This window comes from Hypomesus transpacificus, chromosome 2, assembly GCF_021917145.1.
Source record: "Hypomesus transpacificus isolate Combined female chromosome 2, fHypTra1, whole genome shotgun sequence".
Lineage (NCBI taxonomy): Eukaryota > Metazoa > Chordata > Actinopteri > Osmeriformes > Osmeridae > Hypomesus > Hypomesus transpacificus.
In genome coordinates, this window is record NC_061061.1 from 8,522,839 (window position 1) to 8,538,430 (window position 15,592).

A 15,592-nucleotide genomic window follows, 5' to 3' on the forward strand; every position below is an offset into this window, starting at 1 on the left:
ACTGTCAACTATCAAACAACAGTCAATTTAGCCTCATTCGGCATCATCGCATTTCATAATAATCTACTGACTCAGCAGCAGCAGTTATGCTACACATTCTCTGTGTAAAGTAACATTAGCTGGACAAGAGGGGCCAATCCATTCAACTCGTTGCGCTCTGGAACTAGGCAATAGAGCTACCAGGGCTCCGGGCGCTACACGTCAGCCATATTGGAATGATTAGGATGCAGGGCTGTAGCGTCACTGGGAACCGAGGAGAGAGCACGGTGTTGTGGATTAACGGAGAAAGGAAACCCCACTCGGATCCAGCTATCAACGGAATACAAACAAACATTCCCAGGAAAGGGACCGTGCAGTTTGCGAAAAAGGTGTGGTTGAACTCCGATATTTAATATTCGAGTAAGTATCAAAATCGTTTGTAATGAAAGATGTGGGGATGTATTGAATAACTTTACCGTTAGCAAGCTTAGCATAGGATTGAAGACCCAGACAATAAAGGGGTTGCATTTCGGCTAGACCTTTGCCTTTCAAAACATTGTAAGATATTACTGTGAAATTTTAGGCTATATTGTCTTGAATATCAAAACTATGTCGATAATGCATTCTTGCTACTGCTCTTCTAACAGTGGTGCAGTGTGTATGTGCATGTCTGCTTGCGTGTTCGTCCGAATTTGTCTCACGCCTAGGTGCAAGGTTCAGGGAATACTGAATTTAAACAAAACGCAGTGGCAACATTGTAGGAAACCATACTGGTAACATCATGCAATGAATGGAAATTAATGAATTAATTCTAGAAATCACAGCAAAGAGAAATATTTAGCCTAACATTATTGTGGCTGTCGTTACATGACTAACAAACAATACAGTATACCATAGAACTAGGAGCAATGTAGTTTTTTCCAGAGCTTGTAAAATGCTTCAAACTGCTCTATTTTAAGAATCAATATTTCCACTGTTGTGGATGTGTTTGTGTTGTTGCATGGATTTGTTGTGACATCAGTTTGTTGAGAACCCACTGCCCAATCTAGCTTTGGATATTTGTATTTTTTGCTCATGTAGATAAGCTTTACAATCACAGAGAATATCATGTTATGTCCTGCATCAAAGCTGGCCATGTCTTTATGTGAAATACATAGGCTACTGCTAATATCATTGTCCTTACTCAGAGCCAGGTGAGGGAGAGGGAGGGAAGGTGTCTGAGGAGGAGCCTGGTTAAGGAGTGGGAGTACTGTGATTTGATAGGTAGATAGAGAAGGGGCTAGGTGTGTCAGCTTGGAGGTGTTGTGTGTAGCTCTGACAGTATAGGAAGTGAACAAGCCCGGGTGGATTGTGTACGTTTACGGGCAGCCAAACATGCAGTTCTGGGACTTTCTCGGTTGCACCAATGGAGGTAGGTGTAGTTCAATATGTCGTGTTTCAGATATTAAAGGGCTGATAGAAGATTTTGAAGCGAAGGTAAATACAGTGAGTGTGGAATGAAATTTGCTCCACGTCTTGCCATGACAGGCAAGCAGTCTCATGTGAAACATCCTAGACATGTAGATCATCCTGGGCAATTAGCTATATTAGACAAGGCTGCCCTGATAGACCATCTGAAGGGCTTTCTAAACCTAAAGTTGGAAGCAACAACAGCAGGTATGAAGTCAAGGTATGTTTTTTTTCTGTTACCTGATGAATTCCAGGACACTTACCTCAAGCAGCTATGCTGCCTCAGGCTGTGGATTCTGGTATGAGGTATATCTGATGATGGCTTGCAAAAACTTGACACATTTACCATGCAGCTATCTTGGGGTATGAGCCGAGGAATGATTGTGGTCTTGATCGTATCGTTTGAAATAATGATTGGGACTCCTTTGCAGTTGTTTACTTTTAGCAAGCACACACACATTTCTGGCACATGCACGCACAGACTCAATACAGGAGAGATTTCTCAGAGAGGCCTCATGCCCCAGTCTCAGTCAGTGGGCGTTCCAGATGTTTAGAATTGCGTCACTTTGTTTTCAACAAATTCTTCGCTTTGACTCTGGTAGGGACCCATGCACTCTTGTTTAAGTCAATTTGAGAAGGATCACTGCCAATGTATCTGATGACGTGGTGGGAATAGGGTTGTTGATGGATACACAGTTATGAGTTTTCTTGTCTGGAACTTTCTAGTCACAAGTTCATATACAGCCGCTTTCCACTGGTTGATTGCTGAAACTACGTCAATCTGTTAGCTTCAAGGACAGTAAACACCACCTAACAGATGGTTACATAGGCCTATTTGTATTAAACACGTTAGTCCATCGTGATTCCATGTTAAAAAACACTTCTGACTTATCCCAGAAGGATACTGGCATACTGGTTGGGCTTGATTTTGCATTGGGATGCATTTAACATCAGTGAATAACCTTGGCCAGGTAGGCTATACCTCATGCAAAACTAAGACATCAAACCACTTGTCAAACATTGTTGTGACACCAGCTAGGTTTCAGATTACTTAACTTAAACTGGGATTCTATGAAGCATAGGGAATTGTCTGTGTGCATGTGATTTCTGTGGGAATGTAGCCACTGGAAAAGGCCATCATTCCCAGTGACTTATGGTAGATGGTAAAAGTTACTCTTAAACTCTGAACTACAGTATTGAGACAGCACTGAGTAAGTGAGAAACATGCAACACAATCAAAATTCAGGCATATGTAAGATGGACCTGTCATGCCATGTTTCATTTAACATTCACTGAGAAAATAGGACCATCAATCAAAACCATGCTGCACAGGAACCGTTGCCTCCTGACGTGCATAGCTACTATATGTGTATATTTTGAACAGTGCATTTTGGTCTTGTGAGAATTGTAATGCAGCTTGTGAGAATTCTAGCATAGCTGTAGTGGTTGGGTAGTAACTCAGCTCTTAATGAACTTGGCAGTGATGGGGTTGTGGCTGTAGGTCCAGCACTACTGGAACTATGGAACAAGCCGATGTCCTCAGAACAGTCATGGTATGTCACGCCTCACCACATTTAGAGAATGTATAAACGAGATCTTTCTGTATTTTGCTAGACCGTTTATCTCTATCAGGTTGCCTTTGTACACAATGTGCAGATGATCAAGCCAGGCTCGGCAATCAACAAACGATGACATGCAACTTGGTTTTATGCAACGTGTTCAACTTGGTTAATATTAAGGGTTGTTGACAGTTTACATCGATAGCTTGCATAGTTCAGCTGATGTAACATACAAGGATCAAATGAAATGAGACACTCAAAATAAAGTGTTGGTGCTAACTGCTAAGCCTGTAGCATCGACACCGAATCTCTGGCCTTGGAAGCTGAGGACTGCCAGGAATCCAGTGTTGAGACCACAGCATTCTGTCCCACCCAGCATTTATCATCTCAGTGCTGGGAGCACGTCTATACCCAATTACTAGCCTTTACCACTCAGAGAAAACACCTAAATAACTGCAAGGCATTGTCCATTTTAGTTTCTGCGTATCACTGTGCTTTTGGTGCCGGTCGTGTTCGTTATAAGTGACGTGCATAGATGAGCATAGTGTTTGCTATCCGAAGAGAAAATCTTCGGCTTTAGTTTTCATTTGTGTATGTGCTGTGACTTTCTAATAAACTAAAGTCGAATTAGTGTTCTGCTACTTGGTTCTGGTACTCCGAGCAAGGGGCATTCAGGCCTTATGCTAGATATACTACGCCTGAATTATCCATACATTTGGTGCTACATTATGTCTTCAATGATGACAGCTAGTTGGAGCCAACAAATCGTGACCCAAAGGTTTGCCAGGAGACAAATTGGATTAAGTGATTAGACGAAGAAATTATGTAAATTGTAAGTACACTCCATTCCATTTAGTCCTCCATTGCTTGTTTAGATACTTCTCTCAAAAACACCTGCACAACACAAAGAGCCAATGTTAGTACTAATGATTACTATCGTTAATGTCATAGGCTGAATCAGTCATTCATTGTCGTTTGGGGGAATCGTTTCTTTATTTTTCGCAAGGTTGCTGACTGAGGGTGCACGTTTCAGCAAGGTTATGAGGGCGTGTGTTATGATGGTGTTTTACTGTGCAACTTTCACTGTAGATAGCTCCTGTCTAGGCTGGGCCTTGGCGGGGTCACTGCAGTCTAGGTGAGTGAGTGGAGTGTGTCACTGAGTTATTTCTCTTTGCCGAGTCAGGGCTTCTTTCTGCCTCAGGTTATCAATAATATGCCTGTGCGTGTGCGTCTTCAGGTGGGCTATGTGAACATCCTGCCGCCTCAGCAGAACACACCAGTGGTCCTCATACATCATCGCTGTGCAATCATTGAGGATGATTGGATAATCAGCTCTGTCAATCAGCAGGACGCACTTTATCATTAAAATGATTGTGCAATCAGGCTTGTCAGTCAGCCGCGCAGGTCTACAGTACAGTAGGCCATGGGAGCCCTTGAGACAGGCGGGAGTCACTAATGACACAGCTGACTGCCCCCATCTGAGGGAAGGCTGTGTTGTGTGCCAGTGTCCTCTCAGCCCTCTCCACCATTCACTTCAACACCATCTTAACAGACAGCTTGAGGAGCAGGTGCTTGGTAGCGTGCCAGTCAAACTGACAGACAGTGCTTTTCAACAGATAGCGAAATAAAGATGCATGGGAGAGGAGACCTTATATAGCCTGTATATATATATATATATATATATGTGTGTGTGTGTGTATTCATCTCCCGCTCTCTATCTCTCTCGGCGTGGCTTAAAGAAATGTGTCACTTTACAGTGTGTGTAGATGTTGGAGTCTCAAAGAACACCTTTATTGACCCCCAACACTACACTGCACTCAAATAAGACACACACTACTATTGACCATGCAGCAACCTGTGTAACCTGAACATCGTCTGTTAAACGTCAATACGTAAAAAGGAAGCTGTGTTTCCTTCTCCCTAGATGTAAGGGTAACATATCAGTAGCCCCTTTCTGTGCAGTGACTCCCCCTTCCTTGTCAGTATTATTCAGCACTGTGGTGTTAAACGAATAGTCGATTAAACAGTTTGAATGGAATAGTTCAAACATTGTTTCTCTTCACAGCAAAAGTCATAATAGATTACTGACCTTTCCTTCAACCCCTCTCTTTCATTCAAATCCCTTTTTAAAATAGGCTTAAAATTCGTCCTGCCTTAGTCTCGCGAGCAATAGCTGGTGAGCAACCTCTTATCACTCCTCTCTCAGATCATCCCACCGTCCTCTCCTCCTCCGGACCCCCCGCTGTGCCTCGTCAGAGTCATTATAAACGGCTTCAGCTGATGAGCTGTGCGGAGCCTGGCTTTTTACTGATAGTTCTGCTGAGGAAGATGGCCTCTGTATGTTTGTCTAGGTATGTTTGTCTGCCTGAGCCATAGTCTCCTTACACGCTCATATCAGGCACAGTGGTTAACCCCAGCCTACCACCAAGTAAGACCACCTCCGCCCATATGTAGAGCTGGTCTCCGATGGGGGCGTTCTTCGTATTTACGTGCTTAGTTTACCGTGTTGGGTTATCCACTAGTTAGGAGGTGCTGTGCGGTCACCGTGGAGACAGCGGAACCGGAGCGGGCTTGGTTCTGCCAGGATCGCAGTGCCGCTGGCAGCGCTGTGTGCCAGACTCTGTTTCACTAAACACTCCACAGCTAGGGGGCGCCACAGCTCCCTGCCCATCAGTCAGTCAGCCAGCCTGTCTGTCTGTCTGTCTGCCCAGGGTCAGGCTAGCAGCCAGGGCCACTGAACCGGAGACTCACACGCAACAGGAAATCCCAGCTAGTTATGAATGGAGCACAAGCTGTCTGTTTATATGTGTGAAAATCCCCATAGTAACACCCAATTAACTCCCTCTGTTTCTCCCTCTCTCTCTTTCTTGTCTCGCAGATATTTCCAGGATATCATACTATGCTGGTAAGTACCTACCTGAATGTTATGCCGTCTTTTTTAATTTGCTGAGATTTTCCTTTAATCTTGTCTGATTATAGGGGAGATTGTCTCTTTACATCTATCTGGGAGTGCTGGTTGTCTGAGTGGAATAGATAGAGCTGCATCTACTACTGTAGATGCATCCAAGGGCAAATGTCTACATCCAGCACAGGGGCTGTGTTCATTCTTTCAAAAGGCTAGCTTCCTTCCTGCCTTAGGAAAACCTCTCATCTGACATGACTGGAGTGTACCAGCGGTGCAGGGGGAATGCGCTTTCACCTATCCAGTTGTGTTAGATCAGAGAGAACCAAAGTAGGAAAGACAATTTCCAAGGGAATTCAACACAAGTTTTGGATTCAGACTGGGACAGAATGTATTTCATGTGACGGTGCCTAGATGCAGTTAGGGCATGTTTTTTTTGTTGCTAGATTGTAACATTGGGCCCAAGTATTGGAAGTGATTCAGAGCCTGGTTACCAGTGTCCTGGTTGATTGGGCTTAGCTCACTTACTTGAAAACAGCATAATCCCTTATCCATATTCAATCTCTAAAATAGAAACACTGCATGTCGTAAACAGGAGACATTCTGTAGGAGACATTCCGTCCATGGAATGTCACAAAATAAATGGGAACAATTACGGACGCATTTTATAGTCACTTCACTACACGGTTGTTAACTTCAGTGGTGACCTAGACCACATGAACCATTGAATCGCGGTTCCATCATCTGGGTGTCCAATTACTCAGAGCAGATCCTTCCGACAACGGAGACATCCTTGTGTGCATTTCTATACATCTGAGAAGGCTTTGTCTTCTCAAGAATAGCATGGCCGCTCCCACCATGCCATGGGAGCCTGTCTCCTCCCGGTGGGAGTGTCGAGTGACTGAGAGGACCCTGCCCGGGTCTCCTGTCTCTGGGAGCCAGACCCGAGAGCCGGGCCCAGTTACCCAACTCCCATAAATGGTCGTATCGATCGTCAGCGTGACTCGGCGGCGTTGTCATATCGCGGCTGGACTAATGCACCGAAGCCCGGCATGACCCGAAATGCTGCAGGGGGACACGGGAGTGAGCTGGGAGGGTCCGGGTGGGTTGGGGGGGGGGGGGGGGGCAGCTCGTCGACGCGTCACGCTGTACGGACGAACGGGGGTAGCGGGAAGAGAAAACGCAAAACAAACGTGGAGGGGTGACGCGTGTGTCCCCCTGTCCTGTCTGCCTTCTGTGCACAGCAGGCTGGCTGTCACCATGTCCTCTTGAAGGACACTGCTACGTCCCCCTTCTGTCTCACTGTCTTTGTGTATGTGTAGGTCAGACAGACAGACAGGCAGAAAGATAGACAGGTAGGGAGGCAGGCAGGCAGGCAGGCAGATGAAGGAAAGAGAGAAGAAATGAAGGAAGATGGAAGGAAGGCAGAAAGGAAAGCAGGGGGGGGGTTTGGCTGGTGTTGGGGCTGACCCTGCAGCGCATGATGGCCAGGGTGGGGCTCAGGTATTCTGGTGCTAACCCTTCAGGGAGACATCCTGCTCCTAAATCACCCACCGAGGGGCTGGTTATGGAAGCTGTCCTTTGCTCCATGCTGTGACCTTGCTGCTCTTGACCTGCGACCTCCAGCCTTCCAGTCCCGGCCAATCCCAGGGGGTCACTGCGGCACACCAGAGATGTGACAGGCCTGGTCAATGTAGGCCAGGGGAGACTCACACCTTCCAGAGACTCGAAACATACACTGGGGCATTGGATGATGAGGATACGCATCCTGTTATGCCATGACGCCGGCGTAGCCATAGCACTTTTCAAGGTTATCGTGGTAACCTTGTTTTGAGTAACTGGGCAGCCTCAGATTCAGTTTCATTGAGCCGCACAGTGGAGTGCGCCACTGCTGCTGCCGTAAAGTTCATTGGCATAAAACCAAAGGCAGTATACTGTGCAGTTGAACGCATGCTAAAAAAGCATAGCCTGATAACTGTATTCCTCTCTGTAGCGCTCCATAATGAATAATTGATTGTGATGCCGAGTTTGATTATCATGACCACTTAACAGCAGAGATCTGTGGAGCTTAGCATGTCTGTGTGTACCACTTAAACAAACACACACGCACGCACATACACGCGCACGACTGTAACAGGGTAAAAAACGCATTGGTTGGTTTTCAGTGCAACGCTCCCCCTCAAGCAGGGGGGGGCTATCAACAGCTCCAATAGTTCTATAGGCAGCCGGCACTAATGTGTAGTATTAGCAAGGATCATGTTTTGTTTACGATACGTGTCCCATGACTGGTTTCGTGACTGCCCGCAGGTCTTCTGTTCTGGGGTAGGGCTGTCTCACCTCTCTCTCTGTCTCGGCTCACGTAACGCAATTAAGATTCCTCACCTGTCTGCGCCTCTCTGAGCAAATACTGCTTCCAACGGGGACGTGGAGGAGGAGGACGAGGAGGGAGGGGGGTGGGGGGGGTGAGAAGGACCCAAACTAGATTCTAGCCAGGGGCTAGGGACAGGCTGTTAGCTGGGAGAGGAGAGGTGAGGACGGGGGGAGGGATGGGTGAGGAGTATAGAACTAACGGAGGCAGGGAGAGAGGGGGGAGGGAGGGATGGGGGGGGGGCAGGGGAGAGGGAGAAAGTGAGAGGGAGGGTGTTTGACGGGATGCAGGGTGTCCGTCGTGACCCTGGTCAGACCTGATCTGCAGCCCTGCCCTAGGAGAAGACGACCAAGTATTTAGTAAACAGCCCTTGCAAGTGAGTGAATTTGAGAACGCGGGAGATTAGCATGCTAATAAGCCGGCTCCACCAATAAGTTCCCTCCGTCGTCCTTTGCCCCTATTAATTTGCACAGCCCCCCCCCCCCACCCCACCCCATCCCACCTCTCGCATTCACTCTTCACCTACCCTGCTCACTCTCTTTCTCCCTCCCGCTCCTTCTCTCTCTCTCTCTCTGGCTCCCTCCATCTTTCTCTCTGGCTCCTCTGATACAGTCGGCTTGGCAGCTTTTCGCAGCGCGACAGCAGCAGCACATAGCTTATCCTTGCCTGAAACGCCTGCGAGAGACGGTGTCTTTTCTCTCTCACGCACGCACGCACATGTAATTCCTTTGGACTATGGAAGGATTGTTTTGTTTTCAGACTCTCCTGTTTTCGTAGCGGTTTCGTTGCGGATTGTATTGACAGTCACCAAGCGGGGAGGTGAGGTGTGGGTGTGTGTGCGGGTGTGTGTCGAGAGCTGCCGCCACAGCCAAGAGTGGACCTGAGGAGAAAGTCATCAGAGGACACGGAGGCGACTACATCAATTTCCACTCTCTTTTTCTCTCTCTCTCTCTGTCTCTGTCTCTCTCTCTTCTCTTTCTTTTTCCATCTGTTTCAGTTTCCCTCATTCCCCCAAGTCTGTCTCTCCATTCTCTTCCTCTCCCTCCATCTTCCTCTTTCTCGCTTTCTCTCCGAGTGACAAACACCTTCTCTGGCTTGGACACTGCCAGGCAGGCAGAAATGGATCGTGGAAAATGTCTGTCTGGTTTTGACTGATCCGCCACCTCTCTCCCCGCCTTCGACCCTTTCTCCTGGCTGCCCGTCCTGCCCGTCGTGTCAGGACCTGTGTGGGGGTCCGAGCCAGGCCGTAGACGGCCCCTCCGATCTGGGGTGGGCAAGGGCGCCACAGTTGAGTGTGTGCGTGTGCTGAGGGGCAGAAGCAGCCCCTGGGCTCTATGCGGGTGTGGAGGGCAGGGGGCCGGGGCAGTCGTGTGGCCGCTGGGCCTGGGACAGAGCGACGGGTGGCTCTGGGGGGGCGACCATGGAGAAGAGCGGCTGCATCCCCCTCTGCTGGGCCCGGGGGGCCTGCGTCTACGCACACGCTCCGCCTCTGCCAAGTATGTATGCAGCCTGCTGCCTCCTACACTACCTAGTACTAGTATACATACTCATACAGACTGCACCCTCGTCTGATGGCCTATATTATGCATCCTCATCATCCACTAAACACAGCATAGCTTTATCGACTCCACATACAACCTTTTCCGCTTCGGAGTACTCCTAGTCTACGACTGCCGGGTTTACGTACACTGGGTACCAAAACATACTGAGAGTATTCTGTGCCATATTGGTAAAGCACACTGCTTAATTGTGGACTGATTGTCTCAGTCCTGCCACAGCCTGCGAGTGTGAGTCCATGACTGGAGGAGGGGCTGAATTCCCACCAGCCGTGAACTGATTAAGCGACAGGCCGTGATTGGTCGATCGGGGCGGTGAGGGGGCTGAGAAGTAGGCCAGGTACAGTGGCTGGCAGCGCCCAGAGGGGAGCAAACGCTGCCAGAGCAACGGATCTCTTTCCTCCTCCTCTGACTAGAGGCTGGGGCTCAAATCAACCATCCTAGGCACCAGGCCTCACAGGCATATTGGTCCAGGGGCTTTGGGGCGATGAGGGTACGAAGTATCTATGATCTCTGCCGGCGCTATGGGACAACTGCGGGGGTGGCGAGATATGTCTTCCATCTTATTTCTAGGCTGATTGCATTAGGGATGTAGCCCCCCCCAGATAGTGAAAGGAAGAGACCCCTGGTGGAATGTGGAGTGGGAAGCAAAGCGAACGGGGTGGGTGGAAGGATGGAGAGGAGATGTAGAGAGAGCATGAAAAGGGAATGAGGAAGTCGAGTCGAGTAGAAAAGGAGGCAAACCGGAGGCTAGGAACAGGGGAGAAGATGATGGGATCAGAGGAGGATAGGATGAGAGGAGCAAGTCGTCTTTTAATCCCGTCTGTAGAAGCAGGTCTTAATGAGGATGAGAGAGGGAGGAAAGGAGATAGAAGAGCGAAGCTCAGGGATTCTGCTAAGCTCAGCTATCTCCGATACATTCATTCCCAGGGAGGGAGGAGATCTGTTGGAATGCGCACACACACACACACACACTTTATATATTTCTGGAGTGAAAAAACGGTATTCCCTTGCCTGGAATATGTGTTCTAATCTATCGTATCACACACACACAGATAGACTGAAGCTAAGTGGAATGTTTGTGATTGTCCTCTTCCAATAAATAACCAGCACTGCGCCAGACTCTGGGAAGCATACTCCCAAAGGGCTGACGGGCAAAATGTGAACCCGGCCTACAGGACCGTTAGTCCACCTGGGTTTCCTAGCGTGACGTGTTCCAATGCAGTGGAGGCCAAACTGATTCAACGCGACTGGAAAACCGTGTCCCGTCTCCTTTCTATCGCTCTCACTCTGTTCCCCCGAGTCAGTGTGGTTTACTGCCGAGCACAGCTCTCCGTCTCCCAGGCCTCCCAGCCACGGGCTGATAAGCTGCAGTAGCTGGGAGACCTGAGGGAGGAATGCTCCGGTTGGTTCTCAGTAGGAAATAGGAGATGCGGAACCCAAGGAGACAGCCCTAGGAGGCCTGGGCGTTAGTGTCACGGGTTGGGGAAGTTGAGCGAAGGAGCCTCTCAGAGAGAGGGCCACGGAGAAGTGAAGTGACGGTGAAAGCTTTGTGAGTGTGTGTTTTCGTGTGCAAGAAGGTGAGAAGGCGAGAGCGAGCGTCAGAGGGCTTGTGAGAAAATGATCCGAGAATGCGCGGAGGATAAGGAAAAAGGGACAGGAGCGCGCCGTGCTAGCGGGGGGCAGCCCGGACGAGCCCCTGAGCCTGATGTAATCACCCCTGCGCCGCGCTGCACTGTCCTCTACAGCCCCGCGGTGTAGCTTTACACAGCGGGAGATACGACTCCTCTATCTCTGCCTCTCTCTGTAATCACCCCCCCTCCCCCCAGGAGCCAAGCTGCTTCCCAGAACGGGGAGAGGGGGGGGGGGGGGCTGTAGGGAGTGACGTTTAGAGTAAAGTAAAAGGGAGAGAGAAGGAGGGAGAAAGAAAGGGGGAGGAGGAGAGTCCGGGGGAGTCTTTCATTCGTTCTCCTCATCTGCATCACATGGGTGGTGGTGTTTGGGTGTTTACAAACTGGGCGGCTCCCTAGACAGCTCCCTAGACAGCCTGAGAACTGAGGACTTTAACCTCCCCCCCCCCCCCCCCCCCCCCCCCCCCCCCACACACACACAAGCTTACAGGGACCTAACAGGGGAACACCGAGGTGAGGTTTCAAACGATTTAAATGAAACAAATTAGTACATGTAGCGTCCATTCTGGGAGGACAATAGTCATTCGGTTAATGCTCTTTAATTCATTTAAATCCAATACACAAGCACGGGCATATAATATCTTTTTGAGTACTGTTGTTGTTTCACAGATTAGATCAAAGCGTCTGTAATTGGATTCGCAGTGGAACATAAGCCGTGTCTGTCTGCAGTGGTCCAATAGGAATCGAGCTCCGGTCGTGGAAAGTCGCTCGGTTGCCGGGACGCGGCTACGCTGGCTGTTAGTGGAGAGAAGCACCTCGTTTGCCGTTAAGAGTGGCCCACTCAGACGGAATAGAAGGCCTTTTGCAGCTCACACAATTGACAGACCGTTCGAGGGAGGGACGAGTAGGAGGGAAATGGAGTGAAAAGCGAGAAATGGGGAGCAAGGGAGAGGGCTGGAGGGAGGGAGAGTGGGGGTGAACTGGAGAGAAGGAGCGAGAGGTTGAGAGAGGTTGGGAGGAAGGCAGCCGGAGGGAGAGAGAGAGAACGGGCATTGTTTTCTCCTGTGCTACTTGATCCTTGCTGTGTGAGGGGTTGGAGGGGGAGAGGCAGGGAGCCGCAGGGAGCCGGAGAGAGATGTGAGTGTGTGTTCAGTGGAAGAGGCTGCCTCGGTACACAGTCTGACAGAGGGACCGGGAGACGGACCTGTGTCACGGCTGCGGCTCGCCGAGTCGGCTCTGCCTCAGTAGTGGAGAGACAAGCCCTCAGGTTTCTGACTGGGCTCTCCCCTCAATGTCTCCAGCATGCATTACTCCAGTTAGTTTCTGTCAAGTAGATGTGAGGGGGGCGGTGTCTCGGGGTGTGTGCAAACTTGTATTGCCAACCAATACAAGTAAGCTCCAACAAGTCGAGTTCTAGCTGTCTTGCGTGACACTTTTTAATCCTTTTGACATTGTGATTGTCTCACTCTTGTACTATCTAAATCGATTTGCTATTATTTTCCAAAATGCACGTATACATGAAATTGTTTTTTTTCTTTTCCTTTTTTTCTTCAATTTTGTTTTTGAAAAAAACTATCAGGGCCCCTGGAACTCTATGCCCTATGATGACTAGGAGACAGGTGCCAGAGGCTGATGGGATCTTTTTGAAAGGCCGTGTTCATATCTGCAGCCTGAAAACTGGGGAAGATAAATCCATGATTGCTCAGCAGTGCTGACCAAGGCATCCAGGACAGAGATTCCTATTGACATGTGTTTGTATAGCAGCCGGGGCTAGCCAACCACTGCAGCCAGTTCTGTCAATATCCCCTCAAAGTGCAGTCGCAGTGTTCAAACTGTGTTGGCCTAGCTTCTGCTAGCCTCGGTTCTGTTCCACTCCACCAGCTTGCTAATAACTCGCCAGCCTATATCCTGTTGCCATCCTCCACGACTACTTTCTCTCAGTCGATTGCGAACTCGTGGATAGTGACTCGTTAGGCTACAAGTTGGAGTAGCCACGATTTTGAACAGCAACTTTTTTTTCCTCTCATACACGCGACGCATATGTGACGTGTGTATGTTTCTGTGTTGTCATGGCTCAGTCTTTCAAATTGCAGACTACGTTAAGACTATAAACTCAAAAGCAAACAGGCCATTCTTCACAGAGCTGTAGGTCATAGCTGTTATAGCTGTAGCTCTACCTATTAGTGCTAGCTTGGCTTTTCTGCTACTAAAGCCTCGCCCACTCAACCACTCTCTAATGTTGAGTTCATTAACTAATCAACCCTATGTAAGCTCCTCTCAGAGAGCGACATCAGGCTAATGAGACTATTATCCTCACTGGATGTGACTCCTCCTTTTGTAACAAACAGACCAATTCCTGGGCAGAAATATTCTGAAGTGTGGCCAGTAGGTCTAGTCATTTCTACCATTGACTTGGTCCTTTCTCTTCTCCCGTCCCTCAACTAAGGATTTGGTTGAACAACTCCACAGGAACAGTGGACATTGCGTGATTTTGTAGTCTTGTTCTGTCTGTGGAACGGTACTAACCTACTTAATTGTGCCTGTACCAGGGAGGGATTTCAGTGTGAAAATGCAAGACAGCTGTTATGACACAGTGAAAACTGTTCGTATAGCGGTTTACCATTCACCCAGGGAGATTAGTATCAGAAGTAGCCTATGTTACTCTGAGCACTGCTTACAGGCATGCACATATTACAGCCTTGAGCCCTTTGTGTTACAGTAAAGATATCCTCTCAGTTGGACTGGCTCATTATAGCCTGCCTTTGACCCCCATTATGATCTACTGTAATCCATACCCTGTCATGTGTGTTTGTGTATATGAATGTAAATGTATGAGGAGGTTTTGGGTGTGTGTGTGAAAGATGACTGGAGGTCAACTAGTAAAAATCCTTAGTCAGCTGCTTTAGTTAAATCCTACTGCCTTTCCCAGTCTTACTCCTAGCCCCCTCCCCGCTTCTCTCTGTCTCTCTCTCTCTCTCTCTCTCTCTCTCTCTCTCTCTCTCTCTCTCTCTCTCTCTCTCTCTCTCTCTCTCTCTCTCTCTCTCTCTCTCTCTCTCTCTCCCTCTCTCTCTCCCTCTCTGCCCCTCTTACTGTGATATAGCATAGATAAAGAGAATATAGACACGCTCCACAGCTGCAGTAACATAGTCATACCCCCCGCCAGCCTTCAGTAGTGTAAAGGGTAAACCTATGACAGCCCCTTCTCCTTCCCAGCTTCCACAGAGCTGCAAGCAGGGCCATGTTTACATCCCCCACGCTCACCCAGCCAATCAGAACCAGACCCTGGACTTTGGCTCCTGGGTGAGGCTCAGCTCGGCGGTTCTCGGATCAAATGACCTCCCCCGGGTCCTAGCCCTGGAGGGTTAAACAGACCAATATGTTGAGGAGATAATATGAGTTTGTTGCTCTACAAGGCGCTAGCCCTGCCCTGTCGGCCTCAGGACAGGAAGATGTGGAGTCTTTGTGCCAGTAGAGAAGGAAGTGACACAGGAAAAGGGGGAGGGTCCAACGTGCCAGGAGAGGGGAGTGACATGTTGATGACTCACTGGGACGCCTGGGAGGAACGACACATTGTCATGCCCAGGATGTGAGGAGAGAGAGCACAGGAAACACCGGGCTTGTGTTGTTTCAGAAAGAGTAGGGAGAAATAGAGAGGGAGAGAGAGAGAGAGACGCCGAGGAGGGAGAAGCGGGCTCACGTGTCACAAGAGAAGAATGGAAGATAAGGAGAGAGAATGAAAGTGCGTAAAAAAAGAGAGAAGAGACATCGAGCGGGAGAGAGTTTGTCCCGTTCTCAGAGGAATGTGGTTGTTGTGACATAGAAACCAAGCGCACACCTTGTGGGCAAGGCCAGAGGGGACCTACGCAACTTATGTAGCAGCCTGCCTACCTGAGCTGCCATGTTGTCAGAGGACAGGAGGAGCAGGAGGAAGGTCTCTGAGCGGGACTGTGACCTGACATGTGACTGCTGGCCCTTCCTCCACACAGGTAGTACCCACATCTGTTTTGGGACTAGGATTTGGGAGTTGGATTGCGGACAAGAACTGGGCACTAGGATTTGGGGACTAAGATGTAGGACAGACTTTGGTTTAAATGCATAGATGCATTTTTTCATCCTCAAAGATAAATTGTGGAGCATTGAGATACCTA

The 15,592-nt window shown here is 48.9% G+C and overlaps 1 protein-coding gene across 9 annotated transcripts in view; it reads left to right on the forward strand.

Annotated features, from left to right (window-relative positions):
- Positions 1–224: 224 nt before the first annotated feature.
- ptk2ab (protein tyrosine kinase 2ab) overlaps positions 225–15,592 on the forward strand; it is a 55,712-nt gene continuing 40,344 nt past the window's right edge. For 3 of the 9 annotated variants that reach the window (XM_047030905.1, XM_047030939.1, XM_047030921.1), the window contains exon 1: positions 15,009–15,430. In XM_047030905.1, the coding sequence (XP_046886861.1) occupies positions 15,343–15,430 (88 nt within the window). In that variant the 5' untranslated portion in view covers positions 15,009–15,342. Of the gene's footprint in view, positions 400–1,282; positions 1,391–5,865; positions 5,893–9,289; positions 9,754–14,980; positions 15,431–15,592 lie in introns of those variants that run through there. The other 6 variants (XM_047030956.1, XM_047030965.1, XM_047030929.1 and 3 more) reach the window with 6 other exon arrangements.